General features: G+C 33.5%; 1 protein-coding gene across 4 annotated transcripts; it reads left to right on the top strand.

Annotated features, from left to right (window-relative positions):
- Positions 1–2,292: 2,292 nt before the first annotated feature.
- Positions 2,293–21,878, top strand: LOC131155696 (uncharacterized). 4 transcript variants are annotated; one of them, XM_058109008.1, is made up of 9 exons: positions 2,293–2,536; positions 2,776–2,892; positions 16,498–16,559; positions 16,660–16,896; positions 16,976–17,143; positions 17,303–17,352; positions 17,959–18,091; positions 21,089–21,126; positions 21,385–21,878. In XM_058109008.1, the coding sequence occupies exons 1-9, from the start codon at positions 2,494–2,496 to the stop codon at positions 21,479–21,481; spliced, it is 945 nt and encodes a 314-aa protein (XP_057964991.1). In that variant the 5' UTR covers positions 2,293–2,493; the 3' UTR covers positions 21,482–21,878. The 4 variants fall into 4 exon arrangements, with proteins under 4 accessions (XP_057964991.1, XP_057964994.1, XP_057964995.1 ...); XM_058109011.1 differs by having other exon boundaries at positions 2,349–2,536; positions 21,076–21,126; positions 21,385–21,495; XM_058109012.1 differs by lacking the exon at positions 16,498–16,559 and having other exon boundaries at positions 2,349–2,536; positions 16,742–16,896.
- Positions 21,879–22,809: the final 931 nt, after the last annotated feature.

Genomic DNA, 22,809 nt, shown 5'->3' with positions numbered 1-22,809 from the left:
ATAATAATAATAATAATAACTAGTCGCGGGTACACATTGGACATGTGCTCTTAAGCTTTTGAGTGATAATTGTAATAAAATAATTCTTTAAAATAATAAATAAATATATTATAAAAAATATATTATTTTAGAAAAGTTATGAGTGATTAAGGGTATTTTTTAGAATATATATGGGTGGTTATAAGAATATTTTTAAAATATACATGGATGGTTATAGGAACTTTTTTTGAAAGCTTTATGGTAGTTATGGGAACATTTTAGAAATGTTTAAAATTAGACCAAGAAATTAGGGGAATCCCCTTCTAAATAGTAGAGATTTTAGGAAAATTATGGATGATTAGCAGTATTTTTTGGAATATTTATGGATAGTTATAGGATCTCTACTATTAGATTTGGGGTTAATTTTTAACATTCTTAAAATGTCTCTATACCCATAAAAATTTCAAAAAAGTCCCTATAACTACCCACATATATTTTAAAAATATTTCTATAATTATCCATTCACATTTCAAAAAATATTCCTAATTACTCATAACTTTTCTAAAACAATATTTTTAAAAATATATTAATTTATTATTTTTAAAAATTATTTTGTTATAATTATCACTCAAAAGCTGTGGAGATTTTAATAGTAGTATTAAGAAAGGGAAACTCTTTCTTAATAGTAGAGATTTTAGGAAAGTTATGAGTGATTAGCAATATTCTTTAGAATATTTAAAGTTAAAGGATCTCTACTATTAGATTTGGTCTAATTTTTAACATTTTTAAAATGTTCCTATAACTAGTCATAAAAATTTCAAAAAGTTCCTTATATTTTAAAATTATTCTATAACTACCCATAAATATTTAAAAAAATACCTCTAATCACCCATAACTTTCCTAAAATCTCCACTATTAGCAAAGTGATTTCCCTTGGTTTAGTTTTTAACATGCCTAAAATGTTCCTATAGGCACCCATAAAAATTTCAAAAAAGTCCTTATAACTATCCATGTATATTTTTAAAATATTCTTATAACCACCCATACATATTTCAAAAAAATACCCCTAATCACTAAAAACTTTTCTAAAATAATATTTTTTTTTAAAAAATATATATTCATTTATTATTATTTTTAAAAATTATTTCGTTATAATTATCACTCAAAAGCTACGAAGCATGTATATCGTGTGTGCCTATGGTTAATAATAATAATAACAACAATAAATCTCACGGGCATGGTGCGGTGGAAAGACATCAACACGTAAGAAGGAGTATCAGAGATTCAATTCTAAATAGATACACTCACGGAGTTAGCGATACCTGTGGATGATGAAAGTTTATTCTGTGAGCCAGTGGAAACCGTGGACGGGGAGAGTTTGTTCTGTGAGCCAGCGGGGACTGTAGATGGTGAGAGTTCTTTGTGAGTCAGTGGGGACCGTGGATGGTAATGAAGATGTGTCCCGAAGGTCGGGTTGACCGAACGTCTAATTGATGTACGGAAGCCGTGTCCGCAATCCAGGTTTTACCTTGATCAGCGAGATTTGGGGGCGGAGGACACTGATTCGTAGGTTTGGTACCGCACAAGAGGGTCCGAAGGGCTCGTTGGTGGCTGGACTTCCTCTATAATCAAAAAAATAAAAAATAATAACAACAACAACTAGTTGCGGGCATACGCAAGACACATTTTTCTCAACTTTTGAGTGATAATTACAATAAAATAATTCTTTAAAAATAATAAATAAGCATATTGTAAAAAGTATTATTTTAGGAAAGTTATGAGTAATTAGGCGTATTATTTGAAATATTTATAGTTAGTTGTAGGACTATTTTTAAAATATTCACGGATTGTTGTAGGGATTTTTTTTTTTGAAAATTTTACGAATAATTATAAGGACATTTTTTGAAATATTTATGGATACTTATAAATATATTTTTAAAATATACATGAATAGTTATAGGATCTTTTTGAAATTTTTATGATAATTCTATGAACATTTTGAAAATATTAAAAATAAACCAAGAAAAGAGATTCTCTTTCTAATACATCATATGGGTAACAACACAACAATAATCTTGCTATTATTCTTGGTTTAATTTTTAATATCTCCAAAATACCCTCATAGCTATTCATAATTTTTTTTAAAAAATAAGTATCCAAATATATTTTAAAATTATCCTATAGCTACCTATAAATATTCACAAAAAAGAAACCTCTAATCACCCCAAACTTTTCTAAAATAATATTTTTGAATTTTATTTATTTATTTATTATTTAAAAATTATAATTATCAGTCAAAGCCGTGTAGGACGCGGGTCGCAGCGTGCCCGCGGCTAGCAATAATAATAATACGCCGTCAAATTTGGCATAATTTTTGTCGGAAAAGTAAGGCTCCCTACAAGAAACGTTTTCTGTGCCTGAACCAGAACCCGGAGGGAAGGGTCGAACGCTAATGGCAGTTTAGCAAAATTGCAGCTCTAAGCCTCCGATGCCTAATTCATTAGCCTGAGAGCAATGACAGACGGCGATTCTGCTTCGGAGAGACCATCGATTTCAGGTTCTCTGACTCTCGCTCTCTCAATATTTGGCTGGTGCTAAGTTGAGCTTTATTTTCGTGGGAACCAACTGGCATAAATAAAAAACTTCTGAATTTCTTTTCAATTTTTCCGTTCAATTTGGTTGCCAACGGAACATGGGATCGTTTCCCGGTACTAATTTTTTTGTTGTTGGAAATAATCTGTGCTCATGGTTGTGTTCCCTTTGTGAAAATTCTGAGTTGTGAACTGAAATGTTCAGGACGTGTGAAAGGCAATGACCACCGGATTTGGGCAGTCTCACCGTCCCATGTTTTATATCACTTTGGTACTAGTGGAATTTCTGTTGCGATGGCGACCGGCGTTACACATCCTTTAGGTTAATCCTTTTCCTTGCCGTTTCAATTGCTTAATTTTGTTTTGTAGGACCAAAAAAAAAAATGTTTGTATTTTTTTTTTTTTCAACTATTTGATGTACAAATCCTACACTGGTGGTTTTTTTTTTTTTTTTTGGTCTTTTGATCAGTAAAGAGAAATGATATTAAAAAGAGGCATCAAGGGGATGCCACCCAAGTCCAAAGGAAAACAACAGGAGAAAAACAACCCTTTATGAAAAGCGTCTAGAAAATCAAGGATTACAAAGGGGTCCCTTCCAATCAGCCCATAATGCCAGCTAGAGATCATAGCCACCCTTTGTCCATGACGGATTGAATAGGAGAAATGGTTCCTTCGAAGGCTTTCTATTTCTTTCTCTCCACACTGCCCAAAAAATAGCCAGGGTGATGAGGGTGAGAGATCTTCTACCTTCCTTCTTTAATCTGGTCCCTTTCCAAGCCCACAACTCGTCTTCCACCATAGCTGCAGTGACCGACTTTTGATTTACAATGCAGATGACTAAGTTCCATAAATTCTTGGTCCATGAACAATGCAGAAGGACGTGATTAATTGATTCCTGTTGCTCCAAGCATAAAAAGCATCTATTGAGAAGAGAGAAACCTTTTAGAAGAAATTAGCTTTTAGGGAATTTTATTTTAGAAGAAACATTGTATTTGTGTGCTTAGTACTCATGAAATTATGTATCCTTGGCCAATAGGGTTCATAATTCTGCTTTTTTTCTTTTAAGTTTGAAGGAAAATACTTTTGCGCCTTTAGTAACACATTTGTGAAAATCCATACCTCTGTTTTGGAAGAAAATGAACATTGTCGTTCGCAATATTTAATCTATCAATTTTATAGAAACTTGTTCAATTTTAATGTTTTGAACCTGTAGTCATGTTTGGAAAATAGTAAGGTGGCACTTGCACATAAATGAATGTATACACAATGAATTATAAAACTTAATAAGCCAATAATACTTTTTTTGACAAATTCTCTAAAATTTTGTTATTAATCTTCAATATTAAGTACACTCTTAGCACTTTTTAATGTGAAATAAGTACAGTTTAGTTCTTTATTTCACATTAGACTTTTTTTTTTTCTCGTTTCTAGAAAGTAATCAATACCAGCATGGACTGTCTGAGCATTTTATTCCAAATAAACTACAAGCATTGTAATTATTTAAGTAATTTTGAAATTTTTATTTAATGGTAGAAAATAGAAAGTGTGTTTTCCTATTTCTTTGGAATACCAGAATTATTTTATACCATACTTCAAGGTGTACAATGAATGGGCGCAGTGAAGGAGTGTGAAAACAACATACATAACATTATGCTGAAGTAGTCCTGAGCAAAACATAAATCTTTGAATTGGTCTTGATGGCTAGATTATATCATATCATATTTGAAATGGTATAGCTAAGGGAAAGGATGCAATGAAGATTCTGAAACCAATAGGCACAATATTATAGGCAACGCAACTTACAAGCTGCCTCTTTTAACGTATGTCTAAACATGCGACATGAGTATTGTTTTCAATTAGATTAGATGACAGATCAATGAAAAGTATTCTACCTCACTGATGTCACTAAACTAGTTTTAAGCACATTGATATTGTTACTAAAATAGTCATGAGCAAAAAGAGAAACCTTTAGATTGGACCAAGTGTCTAGAATTACATCATATCATAATTGAAGGGCTACAATAAAGGGATGCAATGAAAGAGTCTGAAAGCAACAAGTAAAATGTTATGGATGTCTTTTTGGTGAATTTGGAAGTAGACGACATTATTATTTTGTCAATTGAATGAGATGATAGATTAATAGAAACAATAGCAAAACAACAACAACAACAACAATCCATAAGTCCCACAAGGTGGGGTCAGCTACATGAATCCTTTTACGCCAATTCACCCGATTGAGAGCATTTTCCTCTATTAAATTAAGGGTTATTAAATCCTTCCTCACTACCTTATTCATACTAGAACCAATAACTAATTCATTCCTCCTCACAGGTGCTCTACTATGCCTGCACTTCAAGTGCCCAAACCATCTAAGCCACCCCTCTCATATCTTGTCTTCAACCAATACTATGCCTAAATTATTGCATATGTGCTCATTTTTTTATCTTTTAATGTTATACTACTCATCCACCATGATAGATCAATAAAAAGTAATCTAAATCACTACTACATTAGAACTTTTAAAAATTTGTTAATATTGTTGCTGAAATAGTCGTGACAGAAAGAAAAACTTCTGGAATGGATGTGGTGACTTGAATTATTTGTTTCATACTTGAAAGAGTTCAATAAAAGGATGTGGTAAAAGAATGTGAAATAAATCAGTAAAATGTTATCGGCAGCCTAACTGACAGATTGTCTCTTCAGAAAATGCGAAAACATGCAATAAAACCGTTATATTACATAAAACATGAATGGGTACAATAAAGAGATGTGATGAAAGTGTGAAATAAATATGTAAGGATATGAGGTGGCTAGATTTATATTGTATCGGACTTTGAATGGATATAGTGAAGGGATGCGATGAGAATATGAAACGAATAGGTACAATGCTATTGCCCAGCTGGGTTTTGATTGGATGATAAAAAACGTGATAACAAACTATTATATTTATATTGTTAATACACGAAGGGTTACTATTAATGAATGTTGTAAAAAAGTGAATCGAATAGATTCAAAATTTGGATTGTGTAGAGAAACACGTGTAGATGTTTCAGTGAATGTAAAAACACATCATAGAACTATTAGATCATATATGACTTGAATGGGTACAGTAAGAAGATGTGATGGAAGAGTTTGAAATGAATAGATAAAGAAATCTTTGGATTGTACCAAGTGCCTATTGGACTTGAATGGTACAATGTTTTGCCGATTTTAAGAGAATATAGGAAAAAAGTGAATAAAACAATTATATTATACTTGAAGGGGTACAATTAATGAATGTGATAAAAAGAGTAGATGACAAACTGTTATAGTTATAGTTACATTATTATATTACACATGAAGGGGTACTATTAACGAATGTCATAAAAGAGTGAATCGAATAGATCCAATATTTGGATTTTATGGAGAAACATGTGTAGATTTTTCAGTGAATGTGAAAACACATGATGAAACTATTACATCATATATGACTTGAATGGGTACAGTGAAAGATGTGATGGAAGAATATGAAATGAATAGATAAAGAAACCTTTGGATTGTACCAAGTGCCTATTGGACTTGAACGGAACAATGTTTTGCCGATTTTAAGTGAATATGGAAAAAAGGTGAATAAAACTATTGTATTATACTTTAAAGGGTGCAATTAATGAATGTGATATAAAGAGTATGAAAGGAATAGATACAATTTTTGGACTGTGTACCAAAACTCATGTAGATTCTTTGTTTCTTTTATTTTGGATCAGACAAAGTGGCTAGGATTAATATTATGACATGCTTGAAGAGGTAAAGAAATGCAATGAGATAGCATGAAAGGAATAGGTACAATGTTATTGTTCTCCAACTAATACATCTCATTCCAACAAATGTAAAAAGTAAAAATAAAAAAAATGATGAAATTATAAAATTATGTCAAATGTGAAATGGTTACAAAGAAGGGATGCGATGAAAGATTCTGAAACAAATATGTACAATGTTTAGAATGTGTGTGACAAGATGTCTTCCGACAAATGCGAAAACTTACGATAGAAACTACTATATTATATAAGACTTGAATGGGTACACTAAAGGATGTGATGAAAAAGTGTGTAACTAATAGGTACAATGTTCTTTTAAGAGGCGACATAAAGAGATATGATGAGAGAGTGTGAAACAAATAAATACAATGTCATTGGCAGCCAACTAACTAGAAGGGATGTGATTAAAGGGTGAAACGAATTGGTAAAATGTTTAGACTCTGTGAAAACACATGCCCATTGTTTAAAGGATGCAATGAGAGAGAGTGAAAAGAATAAACATATTACCAGTTGATCTGCATCCTGAATGGATGGGGGTCAGGACTGAAATTGCTAAAAGTGAGGACCCAGATTTTTTAACCATTCAAATAAAATATCGTATGACCAAAATCAAAGTTTTAAAAAGAATTAAATCTGACTATAAACTTGCTTTTGAAGTGAATCTTTTGAATAATATAAGGAACTCCGTTGAAATTGTCTCAAATTAGAGAGATGTAAGGCAGGATTTAGCTGCCCAAATCTCCATTGGTGCTCCGAATGGTACTTGATGGTGCAAGTACAGATGAGTGATTCAAAAGCCAATTGGTAGCTGTGATTTGGAAGGTTGGAGAGGAGAGAGAGAGAGAGCATGCTTTTGAGTCACAGTCTTTTTTATTTTACGGAAAAGCTTTATTTATTTACTAATTATTAACTAGGGCAGTGGACGGAATGGCAACAGTCCCAGTTGACATTTATCCCTAAAGAAGGTATTACTTTTTGAAAGCTGTACAATACGGATTTACAACTAGTAATATTGGCTTGTTTAATTAAAGAGCCAACAACTTTTTTTGACTTAAGAGTGTAGTGTTAGTGTATTTCTAAAAATTTAGCAAAGTAATTTACATTAAAAGAAATAAATTGGTTTAGTAATTGATTGTTCTTGGTCATTTACCATTTATGCAATTTAATTGAATAAGGATAATAGTGATTTAGCTATCTGCTGTTTCTCCTATTGAAAAATTATAAAAATAAAATAAGATTTTTAAAAATCTTGTTGCAATTGTAGTGAGATGACTAGTGTGGCAAATAAGTGGTTCAAGTGTACACAGTGATCCAAAATTGTGTGGCTGCTAACCTATTCCGCCAAGAACTGCACCCCTATTAAGTAGTGTACCCTGTTCTTGTATTCATACCTATACAATGACCTGAAACGCTCCCCATTCTGAGTAGCTGTGGTCTCTTCAGCAACTATGAAAACAAACACAAAAACTATTTTATCATATAAGACTCGAAGGAATACAGTGAAGGAATGCAACGAAAAAGTGTGTAACCAATAGGTAGAATGCTTGAACTGTGTGTGGAAACACACTTCCACTCTTCTTTCTTTTTAAAGTATAATATGGGTATAGATTAGGTTAAACTATAGGAATATGATGTAAAAAATTAAAATATGGTTCTTCAATACGAGCTAGCAGCTCATACTTAAAGCCAGAGAATCAGCCTATTGTTGTTTTAGGCACAAAGTGGGTAAGCAGAAATACCTTTCTATGATAATTGGCACCCTTTAAGTCCTCTAGCTTCCAAATTAGGGCACAATTTATGTACCGATCTGGGATTGCTATTAAATGCTGTGAATTTAGGTGTAATCCCAAGAGAGGGGGGGGTGAATTGGGTATTTTAAAAAATCTTAGTCTTTAACTCCTAATTTTGAAAAAGCGCAATCACACAATCACAGGCTAGGTGACAAACAGTTTAGTATTACACAAATTAGCAATTTCAAAGTGTGGCTTTGTCAAACAACCAATATTACCCAATCACTCACAAATGTAATAAATATTTAATACATAAACAATACACAAATAATTAAACGCGAGCGGAAATTAAAGTGAGATAAGGGAAGAGAGATGCAAACACAATTTTTTACGAGGTTTGGCCAAACTCGGCCTATGTTTTCGCCTTGGGTAAACTACCCAAAGATTCCACTATTTCGCTCCTTAAATTGGAACGGAGCTTCCAGTTACAATCCGTTGCTTACAAGGAGCGTAACTTCCTCCTAATCTGCTGCTTATAAGAGGCACAATTTCCTCCTAATCAGCTGCTCACAAGGTGTAGCTACCTCACCCCGGTTCACAACCCAAACCGTAAATACAATAGATGAATAAAATTTTCGGATACACTCAAATGCTTCTCAACAAACTAATGTGTACAAGTTAAATCCTAAACACTCTCACAAGATATAACATGAAGCTCAGTGGAGTAGTTGTGTTTTTCTCAATATGATGTTTGTAATAAAAAAAATATGATTTTTGTATAAAAATATGTATAATGAATTTCTTCAAAGATCCAAGCCCAATAATATATATCTCCAAAAATTGATTTTTTAAATAATATGTGTTGGAGAATCTAGGGTTTGCTCACAGCTAGCTTTTGCAAAATTATGATAGTAGAAAATCTTTGAGTAAAAATATAAAAGTGAATGCTTCAAAGATTTAAACCTTAGTATAAAACTTTTCCCAAAATATTTTTCAAACAATGGAAATCTAGGGTTCTTGCTCTCAATAAAATATTAAATATGAAAGTATGAGAGAAGAAAAACTTTTGAGATGAAGATTTGAATGCTCAAAGATAAAACTTGTTTATCAAACCTCAATACCAAAGATGCTTGCAAGATATGTATGTGAATGCTCTTTGAAAACTGAGAGGATGCCCAAAAATGTCTGAATGCGATAGATTGTAGGCAAAAGCTTGCAAACTAGGTTTTAGGGTTGATATTTATAAGTACTTTTGGCATCTAGACATTTTCTGACCGTTGGATCATTAAAAGATATTTTAATTAAAAAATAATTCTCTGATTACACGCAGGAGCGTTAGTTTGCCCGACGGACTCGTTGATGAGTTTCCTACACTCGATCGTCGACGGGGCTAGGGGACTCAACGACGAGTGGCTGTCTGAGAAAATTAGGGTCTTGGTATTTTATCGTCGACAGGAACATGCATTCGTCGACGAGTGGCCGTCATACATTCGTCGACGAGGCTAGGGGACTAGTCGACGAGTTCCCTATTATTTAGCCTCTAAAATGCTGATCCAACCTAGGACAAGTGCATATGAATATGTCATGAAAAACATGCATCCTAGGGTCAGTCTATATGTCATTTTGAGCTTCTCATCATATCTTATGAGACATGCAAATGCAATCAAGACTAAATGCAAATTACAACTAAAAATCTGGATTGCCTTTATCCTTTTACTCTTCTACTTCCCTGGATTAAGTCAAGTTGTATGTGCTTCAAGTTTCTCGTGGCTTCTATAGCATACTTACCATTCGTGCATGCTAAGTCATGATCCTGTTCAACATTTCAATGCACAGGTAAAATAATTGTGCTTTGTTATAATCAAAACAGAGATCAGACTAAAAAAACCAACAATCTCCTTATTTTTGATAATGACAAATACAAGAGCAAAATTCGTAAATTTAAAATAGACATTGTAATTCAATCATATCTAGAGAGAAGACAATGAAATGTTTCAAGTTGAGAATTTTGAGTTCAGCTCAATATGCATATAAATTTAGCAATAAAGCATATACACATATCTCATGTAGAATTTAAAGCTCATTTAAAAATGCAAGAAGTATATAAAATATTTGTCATTTTGCTCAACAATTCTCTCCCCCTTTTGGCATCAGCAAAAGGGCTAGGCTAGGTATAAAACAAGTTTGACTGAAAAAAATTCCTTATCTTTAAAAAGATAACTCTCCCCTTTTGAAACAGTTTTTATTTAGCTCAGAAAAACTCTCCCCCTCATAAAAAAATTGAAAATTCATGACTTAAAATTTTAACACAAAGAAAGCAGAGGTCATGAAAACATTTAAGCACATAAGCAAGAGATAAAATATATTATATATAAATTTATTTCTTGCTTTTAATATATATATATATATATATGTATAAAAATATAAATCCCCTTATGATTTTCGATAAATACTGGGGATGATGCTTGCAAAAAAAAAAAAAAAAACTTAAATATAAAAGATCAAGCAAGCATCATTTTTTTTGTTAATTATTTACGAGCATTAAAAAAAAATATAACCAGAAAGATCAACCATGTGAATCCTAATGATCAGATAATTCAAATTCAAGTTTAAATGGTTAATCCAAAGTGTATGTGGCTAAGTATTTAATCAAATTATCATAATTAAGCACATGCCACTGTGTATTAAAAAAAAAAACATATCTAAGCCAAACATATTGGTGAGCATAATAAGATAGAAATTTATTTCTAGATGCTCCCCCTATTGATTTGAATCCTAGCTTAGATGCAATGAACTACTTATGCTAATCAAGGATTAATTTCATTTAGAGTGCGAACTAGTATAAGCAATCGTTCTGAAACTTTCTACACAACTATACTGAATATTTATCAACTATATTTATCCCCGATCAGTATAGTTGTCCTTGTAGGCCACAATGCATCAGAAAATACATAATACATATTAATGCATACAAAAAAATGTTCATAGCCAAGAACAATCCATATGAACTCATAGAAATTTAAGCACAGGATAGGATTTTCCGGGTTTTTAGAAGAGCCTCAATATTCAAGAAGCTGAATGTGTGTGATGCATATGAGTCTTTTATATTCTTTCTATAGGAATGGAGCTCAGCTCCCTTGAATATGCGATGATTATGTAAGGATGAAATTTAATATCTTAGTTTTCATTCATTCTTTCAAAAATATTTTAGCATTTATTTTATCATAATCATCTTAGCATATGGTTTAATTTTGGAAAAATTCTAACAAAATCTCGGTAGCATGCCGTCTATAAATTGAACATTTTCCCATAAAACCTGCTTTGAAATCTGGTTGTTTTCGACAAATAATTCATATAAAGCATGCAACAACCTAGAGTATTTACCAGCATGCAATACACATTATTGCATCAGCCATGCAAGTGGCATTCAATGCAAGCTTGCATTTCAGTAGATAATCAACTCAAGATAGTCAATATGGCTCAATAATAGTTCGTGCAACATAAACTATCCATCAAAGAAATTTTATCATTTATTGAATTTTGGATAGTGTGCTGCAGTGCTGTAATTATATGGGCATAAATGATATGAGAGCATTTAAATTTATATGGCCATGAAAGATATATGCTCCCCTTGAGTTATTCATTATGATTCTTTATTATCTTATGCCTTTTATTTTCTCATCATTCTTTATTTTCTTAGCCAAGAGCTCTAAGATTTTCAGAGATTTAAACTTGGCTTTGAATTCTTAGGCTTAACGGACCAAAAGGTCACAATGAATATTCATTTAAGAGCACTAAGCCTATTTTGCCTCTTTTCTTATGAATCTTAATGTGTGAAAGGGTTGCATACAAATACTCTTAGAAAATAATTTATGATTGAGTTCATAAAAGTATTTGGGAGGATTACGAATGGACCATATTCAAGATATGTTTATGCAAGTGAATATGTCCAAACTATTTAGACAAATAGCATTTAGAAATATTAATTCTTTCTTAAGCATAGCTCATTGCTGATTTCCAATCAACCACGGTTGGAGGTTATCCTTTGAATAGGACCACAATTTTGAACAAGGATACGAACCAACGGATGGAAAAACTTTACCAAATGTGATCGTAGTTTGTAGAGATTTTCCATGGAGAAGATGAATCAAAATTAGGGATATGTTACAATTTTAGTACGAAGGGAATATTTTGATTTAACTAGATGAGAAACTCGACTCCCGTAGTGGATGTCCCTAATTTGATTGAAGAAGGATGTCTTTGAATGAGCACTAACATAATAGGAAATTATAATTAATAGTGCTTATGGCTAGAGTGATGCCTAAATTTTGATCAATGATTTAAGGCTTCTAAGATGATTTTAGGATTAGATGATATTTAGCATGTTTAATTTCCTAAAACTTAGTCTTGTGCAATGGGCAACGTATGCTTACCTTTAGATTTTCATATTTTAAGGATTGGTCAGTCATTTAAAAGATTATTCTCCTAGCAATGATGTCTTGTCCATTTGGAAGTGGATTTAATTCGAGCTTGCTTCTGAGATATAATTCAAGATAATAATTTCATATTTATCCAATCATTATGATACCTATGTATTTGGTTCAGATTGAACATATTACTTGAATTTTCATATTGGTTTAATTTTCTTCTAAGAATCTTAGCATGATGAATGTGTATACTAAGATTTTTCATTAGCACATACCACTTCCCAAGCCTATTAGTCATCACTACCCCCTATAACTAATCCTAAGAACTAAGGAAGAATTAAGTGATTTTGTAATTCCCTTTGGAACTCATTCTTTCTTTGGTCCAGAAGGGCGTCTTCATGACAACCCATACTAATTTTCTATCCTTGCATAAGCACCTTTAATGTGTCCTGATTTTTCAAAATATGAACATACGTTATTTACACGTGAAAGAATTTTCTTATTAAGCCTATTTTTAGTAGATGAGGCATATAAATGATCATGGAATTTATTTGATGAGCCTGAATTCTTTTTGACAGGATTTTTCTTTTTAACTCCTAAGGATTTATCATGATTACTCTTTTCATTTTTGGCTTTTGGTGTACTTTTAGAATACTCACCTATTTCTCTCTCCAAGCTGGTGATTTTCAACACCTGCTCAATCTTTTTCTTTTCTAGCATGGCATGATATTCTTTTAGACCTTTTAATTCTTTTGCCAACCGTTTACTTTCATTTTTCAAGAACTTTTTCCTCTTAGGAATATTAACTAGAAGATTATGCATTTCAGATAAAGCAATTTCTAGTTGTTTGCAAGAAGGCATGATTTCCTCATTAAGTACAACAGATGATTCATCACAAGAATTTTCTCAATATGTATCACATGAATCATTGCATGCATCAATAACAATATTGTCACAAGAGATGTCAGATGATTCATTACATGATGTAACGCAGGATTCATCACATGATTTTTCATAAGATTTATCGCAGAAATCATCACATGAATCAGTAAATAAATCATTTACTAAAATAGGTTGAGATATATGTACCTCTTCATTGACTAATGCAATTTGTTCATGAATTACCACTTCTTGCCCGTTTGAGCGTGAAGTCTCAGGAGTGGTGGTCACTTCTTTCTTGGTCTCTCCATATCTCTTGTCAAGCTCATCCCATATCTCCTTTGCATTTTGATATGTCATGATATTACGAAAAACATTAGAATCTAACGCACGATATAACATATCCATGACATTTGAATTTGCATGCATGTTATGTTTTAGTCAATGGCATATTAATTCCTTTAACGATTACTTGCCAGGCCCTCCAATCCATTGATTTTATAAGGTTACTTATTTTTAGTTTCCAAACCGAAAAATTTTCACTGCAAAATATTGGAGGACTAGAATAAGATCTCCCCTCACCGAATGGAGATACACCAACATAAGCCATCGTGATCTTTTACAAAAACGGTTAAGTCTAATGTAACGAGACTCCGATACCAAATTTAATTTAGGTGTAATCCCAAGAGAGAGGGGGGTGGGGGTGAATTGGGTATTTTAAAAAATCTTAGTCTTTAACTCCTAATTTTGAAAAAGTGCAACCACACAATCACGGGTTAGATGACAAACAATTCAGTATTACACAAATTAGCAATTTCAAAGTGTGGCTTTGTCAAACAACCAATATTACCCGATCACTCACAAATGTAATAAATATTTAATACATAAACAATATACAAATAATTAAACGCGAGTGGAAATTAAAGTGAGATAAGGGAAGAGAGACGCAAACACAATTTTTTACGAGGTTTGGCCAAACTCGGCCTACGTCCTCGCCTTGGGCAAAGATTCCACTATTCCGCTCCTTAAACTGGGAAGGAGCTTCCCGTTACAATCCGCTGCTTACAAGAGGCGTAACTTCCTCCTAATCTGCTGCTTACAAGAGGTACAATTTCCTCCTAATCCGCTGCTCACGAGGCATAACTACCTCACCCTGGTTCACAACCTGAACCTTAAATGCAATAGATGAATAAAATTTTCGGATACACTCAGATGCTTCTCAACAAGCTAATGTGTACAAGTGAAATCCTAAACACTCTCACAAGATATAACATGAAGCTCAATGGAGTAGATGTGTTTTTCTCAATATGATTTTTGTAATAAAAAATATGATCTTTCTATAAAAATTTGTATAATGAATTTCTTCAAAGATCTAAGTCCAATAAGATATATCTCCAAACATTGTTTTTTTAAATAATATGTGTTGGAGAATCTAGGGTTTGCTCAAAGCTAGCTTTTGCAAAAATAAGATAGTAGAAAATCTGAGTAAAAGTATAAAAGTGAATGCTTCAAAGATTTAAGCCTTAGTATAAAACTTTTCTCAAAATATTTTTCAAACAATGGATGTCTGGAAACCTAGGGTTCTTGCTCTCAATAAAATATTAAATATAAAAATATGAGAGAAGAAAAACTTTTGAGATGAAGATCTGAATGCTCAAAGATAAAACTTGTTTAACAAACCTCAATACCAAAGATGCTTGCAAGATATGTATGTGAATGCTCTTTGAAAACTGAGAGAATGCCCAAAGATGTCTAAATGCGATAGATTGTAGGCAAAAGCTTGTAAACTATGTTTTAGGGTTGATATTTATAAGTACTTTCGGCATCTAGACGTTTTCTGATAGTTGGATCATTAAAAGATATTTTAATTAAAAAATAATTCGCCGATTACGCGCAAGAGCGTCAGTCGGCTTGACGGACTCATTGACGAGTGGACACACTTGTTGACGAGTTTCCTACACTTGATCGTCGACGGGACTATCTAAGAAAATTAGGGTCTCGTTATTTTATCGTTGACGGGAACATGCATTTGTCGACGAGTGGCCTTCATACATTCGTCGACTAGGTCAAGGGACTAGTCGACGAGTTCCCTATTATTTAGCCTCTAAAATGCCGATCCAACCTAGGACAAGTGCATATGAATATGTCATGAAAAACATGCATCCTAGGATCTATATGTCATTTTGAGCTTCCCATCATATCTTATGAGACATGCAAATACAATCAAGACTAAATGCAAATTACAACAGAAAATCTGGATTGCCTTTATCATTTTACTCTTCTACTTCCATGGATTAAGCCAAGTCATATTTGCTTCAAGTTTCTCGTGGCTTCCATAGCGTACTTACCATCCGTGCATGCTAAGTCATGATCCTGTTCAAAATCTCAATGCACAGGTAACACGGCCTGGTGTCTTCTCTTGTAACACGGCCTGCTCATGTTAACTGGCACTTCTCGATCTGGTTCAAGCAAAGAATCCCTAGGGGCATGCCTTCATATGTTGGCAAGCAGCCCTAAGCAGGCTAGCCACACTTGTTAAGCTGGCTACTTGGAATGATTCCTTTAATCCTGGCTGCATCTTTTGCAAGAGTTACCCTGAAATTAGATATCACTTGTTCTTTGATTGTGTCTTCAAGACTCCTAGATCTTTCCCTAGCTGGGAATGAGAAATCACTTGGCTGTCTTCTCTGGATTCTTCACTTCTGCTGTCAAAAATCAATTGGCTTGGGCAGCTTTGATTTATCATGTTTGGAGGTCACATAACGCCAGCTGTTTTTGAGTATGATACTCCTTATATTGATTCTATTACCCAATGTAATCTTTTGTATATTAATAGCTGTTGTCATTGATTGAGCAACCTTAATGCTTAAGCTTGTCTCATGTTGTACTCTTTTTTCCACTTGAGCTAATATATATTTCTTACCTTCTTCTTTAAAAAAAATTATGAGCTTGCAACGAGCATGAGGGCATCCCATCTGAAAAAGATAAAGACATGAAAAATGACCTTAAACCAAAAATTTGCTGAAGGATAGACTAATCAATGAAAAATTAAACAAAAATAAATGTTTCAAAATAATTTCATATTATTGGGATGCAGATGTTCTCAAAGTTCGGCTGCAAATGCAACTTATTGGCCAGAAGGGCCCTCTAACTGGAATGGTACTTTATTAAGCTTTAACGTCATTTCTATCATCATGATCTACTTTATCAGATTAAATTGCAGTTTGGCCTTGGTACACTTACACTTGGATATGCACAGGGACGGATTTTTGTTCAATTAGTGAAAAAGGAAGGCCTTGGGTCTTTGTATTTGGGATTGACACCGTCATTGGCTAGGTCAGTACTTTATGGAGGCCTCCGTCTGGGTTTGTATGAACCATCAAAGTACGTCTACGAATGGGCTTTTGGTTCCACCAATATCTTGATTAAAATTGCTTCTGGGGCATTTTCTGGTGCTGCTGCAACTGCACTGACCAACCCAATAGAAGTTCTGAAGGTATGCTCTTTTTTTTTATGTTTTTTTTTTTCAACGCTTCTTTTGCGTTTGGTCTTAGGATTTGTTTTGCTTTCACCAGGTGCGTTTGCAGATGAATTCAAGTTTACGTGGAGGAGCAATTGGAGAAATGCGCAAAATTGCTTCGGAAGAGGGAATAAGAGCTCTCTGGAAGGGTGTTGGCCCTGCTATGACCAGAGCTGCTGCTTTGACAGCATCACAACTGGCAACGTATGATGAATCCAAGCGGGTCAAGTTCTAAGCTTGCTATTTTTGACTTCATGAAGTAATTTCTACAGTTTCTGAGTAGTATGATTTTGTTCAGTTGGCAGTATTAAAAGTGCATATAATTTTTTGTTTTTTGTTTTATCTCTGTACTCTATTAAATTATTTGAATTGTTTGATGCAGCTTTTGATAAGGTGGACACCTCTTGAAGAAGGATTTCCTCTACATCTCATGTATGGCACAGCTCCTAGTCTCCTACTTCTGCTGCTGCTGCCACTGCCACTATTATTGTTCTTATGATTTATTTTTTCTCTTTATCATTAGCTATTGCAAATTGAACTAGTGGTTTTGAAACCCAAAACTCCTCATAGAAAGTATTAATCATAAAAGATTGTAGGCCAAAGGATTATGAAATATGGATCGACATTTGACTGAAAGATGAAATAATATTATAATGATTTAAAGTGAAGAAAAATATAATATAATGTACAATTAGACTTTGATAATTTTTTTCTACCTTTTGTACTTAGATACAACCTTGTAGATGCATTTTATCAGGTATTATTAAATATTAAAAAAATTGTTTTGCATCAACAGGCTTACCCAGTTGCTTGAACCTAATTAGATGATGTTTTCTCTTGGGTGACCAGCAATACATTCTAGTATTTAGAATGCTGTTTAATATGTTGAAAATATTCTGGAGACTTTTTTATCTTTTGATTAGTAGAAAAATGCTGGCAATCCTGTTGTAAGTGAACATGTCTGCCAAGTTTTTTTTTTTCATTTTACTGCAAGTTTCATTAGTTCCTATGATGATTGTGTTTTGTATGTCAATGAAGCTCAAGTACGGTGGCAGGCATATTGAGTACCCTCATAACTGCACCAATAGACATGATTAAAACACGTCTAATGTTGCAGCGAGAGTCTAAAAGAGTTAGAGGCTACCAAAATGGATTTCATTGTGCATACCAGGTATTGGCTTCTGATTTTAGCTTGATTTGGCTCTTCCCTTGTTTATTTGATTTTTATTACTTGAATTATCATTATGTTTTACCAAGCAGTTACAGTCGACTTAGGTTTATTCGGTTTAGGTGAGGGGAAAAAATGCACATGAGTTGGATTTGCATTCAGGGGAGGTTGAGACCTTTTAAACTGGAGAGTGTTTATGAATTTTTGGTGATGATAAGCTGTTTCGTAAGTAGGGTTTTTTATCCGAAATTAATTAAGCATTGTTATTGGGCACAAAGACATTTTGACAGCCATTTGTCCCCCAAGTTAAGCTGACAGCTCTTGTCGTATATGTAATTCATGTCAAGTAATGTGCAAATTTTGTAACTTCTGTTGGAGATTGGAATTCCTATGCTTTCTCCAATAAAAAAACCTGACTTTTAGTTAGTAAGAAACTAAGAATTAATGACCCTTGAAGAAGCGTCACTAGTAACCCACTATAGTCACTAATAACCAACTAGTGGTTACAGATTCTAATTGTAACGAATGTTTTGAATCAGTCACTAATAGGTGGTTATTAATGAGGAATTTTTTTTTATCACTGAAAAGAGTTATTACTGATGGTTTAGACACTGTAACTAATAGTTACTTTTAGTGAGGATTTGGTAAATCTATTAGTGATGCCTTTATTAGTAACAGCAGTTGCAGTTGTGGATCCATCACTAATAAGTATCAGTGACAGTTTTGATTGTTAGAGTGTTCTAAAAGGTTCAATCGAGGCTAGCCTCAAGGGAAGGCATGCCTAAAACACCTTGAGGCTCAATCTAAAATACCGAATTCCAATAAGGCTGACGCATTACCTGTTGAGGCTTACACATTTTTTCAAAAGGCATGCCTTTTGCACCTTTTTAGTTGAGGCTTATGCATTTTTGGTGTGTGATTCTCAAATTAGAACTGGTTAGAAAATTTTAACTACATGTTTTATATAAAAGCAATGTCATAATATATATGAGTTGATTTCTAAAACTCTTGAACCTCAACCTTTGCAAAATAACTGAGAGTTGTATCTGAGATTATGAAAATAGTTTGAACTTTATAATAGTATAACTATCTTGTCATGATTTTAGTCACGTGTTGAAGTAAACAATTTTTGAATGGCCAACAACTAGTTTGCAAAATATATCTAATTTTTCTTTGGACAAAAGACACTCACCTCCCCTGAGGTTTGACGAAAAGATGGAGACTTCTCTTGAGATTTCAAAAATGCCACAAACCTCCATTGAGGTTTCAAAAATGTCACAAACCTCCCGTGAGGTTTGCCAAAAAGGGATAGACTTCTCCTAAAAAAACTTGTCTTTTTGAAAAATGTAAGGGGAGGTTTGTGTTATTTTTTTTGTACAAATCTTAGGTTAGGGGAGGTTCGGAGAGATCCTCGGAATTTTTGAAACCTCAGGGAGGGGGGGTCATTGTCTTTTGGGCAAACCTTAGGAGAGGTTAGTGTCTTTTGTCCTTTTTCTTTTTTACATTATATTTGTGGTTTTCTTAATTTTTCCTTTATTTTTATAGTACATATAATTTATTTACATATTTTTATCTTAAAAACAAATTCTCAAAAGGCTTACACCCCAACGCCTTAAGGCTCATGCCTTGCCTCTTAAGGGTTAAAATGCCTTGCTTTACACCTTCACCTTTTAAAACATTAATTGTCACTAATAGTCAAGCTTTTTTTTAGTACCCTCATCTCACACTTTCTTTGGGCAAAGGGTTGGGAACATGATCCCATCGTCTTATGCAATATGCAACCATGATCTAGTTCCATTTTTACTCTCCGGACTCTTAAGAAACATGCATGACTGATTTCCACATGATTGAATATTCATTTAACTCTTTTTGCTAAGAGAGATTCATTTGCTATTTGTCGTCAACTATTTTGGCTAGTTTTCTGCAATTATCTCACAGATTCGAGTTGTTTCTTAGGTTGAAGTTTTCTAATAAATTTTTGCCAGTCTTTCTTTTGTGCATTAGCCAATATAGCCAAATTATTGTTGAAGTTGCCCAGCAGGGCTAGCTCAAGTGGTAAGGGCGACTTGTGACTTTGGTGATCCCAAAATCTAAGGTTTGATTCCCCCTTGAGGTATTACGTGATGGTGGTTGAAGTCTCCGGATTATCAAAAACAAATAATTGTTGAAGTTTTGCATAAGAAAATGTGAGATATGTACGAGCCAGGTTTTAAGACTTGGGGATTACATTTGATCATAATATGAAGATTTCAAAACTTACGAAAGAAGATATGTAGTCATCATAATAACATAGAACAGGCAAGGAATGACTATTCCCAAATTTCATTATGAGAGTTTTATTATTCCATCTTGGATGGAATAACACAAGCTTTTGCGTGGGTGACTTTTTTCCCTAAATTATTGTACACTAAATAATTTGTTCTACATTCTCATCTTATTATATTCTGTCCCAAGGAAGAGAAATACCACAATCCAAATGTAGCCTTAGCCTTAAACATTTTTTTGTGGGGCCCACATGGGACTATGAAAGGCATCTCATCTATCAGATTGAAAGCTCACACCATTTCCTGCCTGCTATTCAAATTTGGGTCCTAACCGATACCAAGGAGTCCAGTCAAGGCAGTCAAAGTTAGTCTTTTTGGCTGATTTCTGAACCATTTTCTCAAAGATTTTAAAATTGCGGGAGGAAACCGAAAGATAGGTAATCCATATGGTGAAACATGAGAAACATGGATTGCTTTAAACTGGACCTTGAGTTGCCCTACCCAAACTTGTTTGCCTACTTGGGCATTCACACCATGTCTGCATTGGGCTGGCCCCTCTGTGGTTTGGTGGAGCCCCAATTTGTTTGTAAATAAGACATACTGTGAACCTTCATCACTTTTCATGGAAAATTGGCTTTTTCAGTACTTACAAATTAGAAAAAAATTAAACGTGCATATATGCTATACCTAGCTACTCTTTTTTCTTATCTAATATGTTCATAGCTTGTGATTTCAGGTTATGCTTACAGAAGGTTCTAAGTCACTTTACAAAGGGTGAGATTCCATGCACAGGTTATTCATGCTTTGTTTGGGGGGTGTATTCACTTATCCCTTGTTCTGGAAAAATTTTCAAAATTTTTCTGATACATTACTCTTACTCCTCTTAGCGTTGGCACTGTCTATTATTGCAGCATCACAATGCTTTATGATTTCTAGGATGGTTAGAGAACTAAAGCAATGACAAGCTGATTGGCTTATTCTTAATGTGTTTATTATTATTTTCGGAGGCTGTTAACTTTGAATTTTTTTCAGGGGTTTTGCAATCTTCGCTAGATTGGGTCCGCAAACTACAATTACTTTTGTGCTTTGTGAGAAGCTGCGCAAGCTTGCTGGACTGGATGCTATTTAATCCGCAGATGATTGTATGCAACTACATTGACCTAACTGAACTAAGTACAAAATAGCTACCCTAATTGCCAATTCATCCGTGATGAGAAGATTTATTTGGGAATAATTTTTTTCTTCAACTATTGGAAGATTTTTTCCATATAAGGAGGCCAAAAATCTCAGTGGGTTCCTGTGCGATAGTTTAAACAGCAGGACTTATTATTGGAGGGTTCCTGGTTTGATTGAATTGTTGTTGTCATTCTCTGTTTTCTTGTTCATTTTTCCGCGCCTTGGGTTTAGCTGTTTCCAAATAAGCCGAACTCCATCCATTGTTTTTGTAAGTACACATTCAGTGTATTGTTGTCATGATTGTATCACCCACAGAAATATCAATCTATCGAATTTTTATCAGAGATCAATAATGAATGCTGCCTTGTTTTTCTCCTTCCCCAACTATGGTTGGAACATTGTGAGGAATTGCTTCGGTTGACATTGGTAAGTTGGAAGCTTGGTAGGGAAACGGCATATAGAAATTAAGAAGCCTTGATTGGTGCATGTCTTGACTCAAAGCCTTTAACGTAAAATTAGGTACACCCAATTGCCATTTGACTTTGGGGAGTTCCTTAAACCAGTATCTAGCTCTTTTATTAGACTGGTACTGTATCTACTTCCTTTTTTGAGTAACTTGCTCTGAACCTTTTATTAACTGCTACCGATGTCCTCTAGCTCCTTATATTCATCAGTACATTGTTTATCTAAATATGTCCCCCCACAAGGGACTTGTAATTTGGCTGCAGAATCAGGAGATGCGGTATGACCTAACTTGTGCCTAGGGCCTTCTTGCCATAGTCCTTATATTCTCTCCCTAAAAATAATTTATTATTGTGGATATCATAATAGTGTTTGCGTGATATTATTACAATGTTATAATAATAATAATATTATTATACCATATATAGTAAGGTTGTCGCCGTGTGACTTACAGTTCACGGGTCAAGGTGTGAAAACAACATCTTGTTAAAATGTAGGATAAGAATGGGTACTATAAACTCATTAGAATTTGTACCTTCTCTGAACTCCACATATGTAGGAGCTTTGTGCACCGAGCTGTCTTTTTTTTATTATATAATAATATAATTATTTCTAATTTTGCCACTTTTATTTTTAATATTAATTTGTTTTATATATATATATATATATATATATATATATATGTCATAATAATGTACAATAATACTCCGGTTTGAGCATGGAAATCAAATTTTTAATATTTTGTTTTATGTGACTCTTTCAGTCTTTCGGTATATGAGATTACTATTATGTGGTTTTCAAGCCTAAAACAAACTTGAC

The sequence above is a fragment of the Malania oleifera genome, chromosome 5, assembly GCF_029873635.1.
Source record: "Malania oleifera isolate guangnan ecotype guangnan chromosome 5, ASM2987363v1, whole genome shotgun sequence".
In the NCBI taxonomy this organism is placed as follows: domain Eukaryota; kingdom Viridiplantae; phylum Streptophyta; class Magnoliopsida; order Santalales; family Ximeniaceae; genus Malania; species Malania oleifera.
Note: the sequence above shows the minus strand (reverse complement) of the source record. Positions and strands in the feature narration are given on the sequence as shown.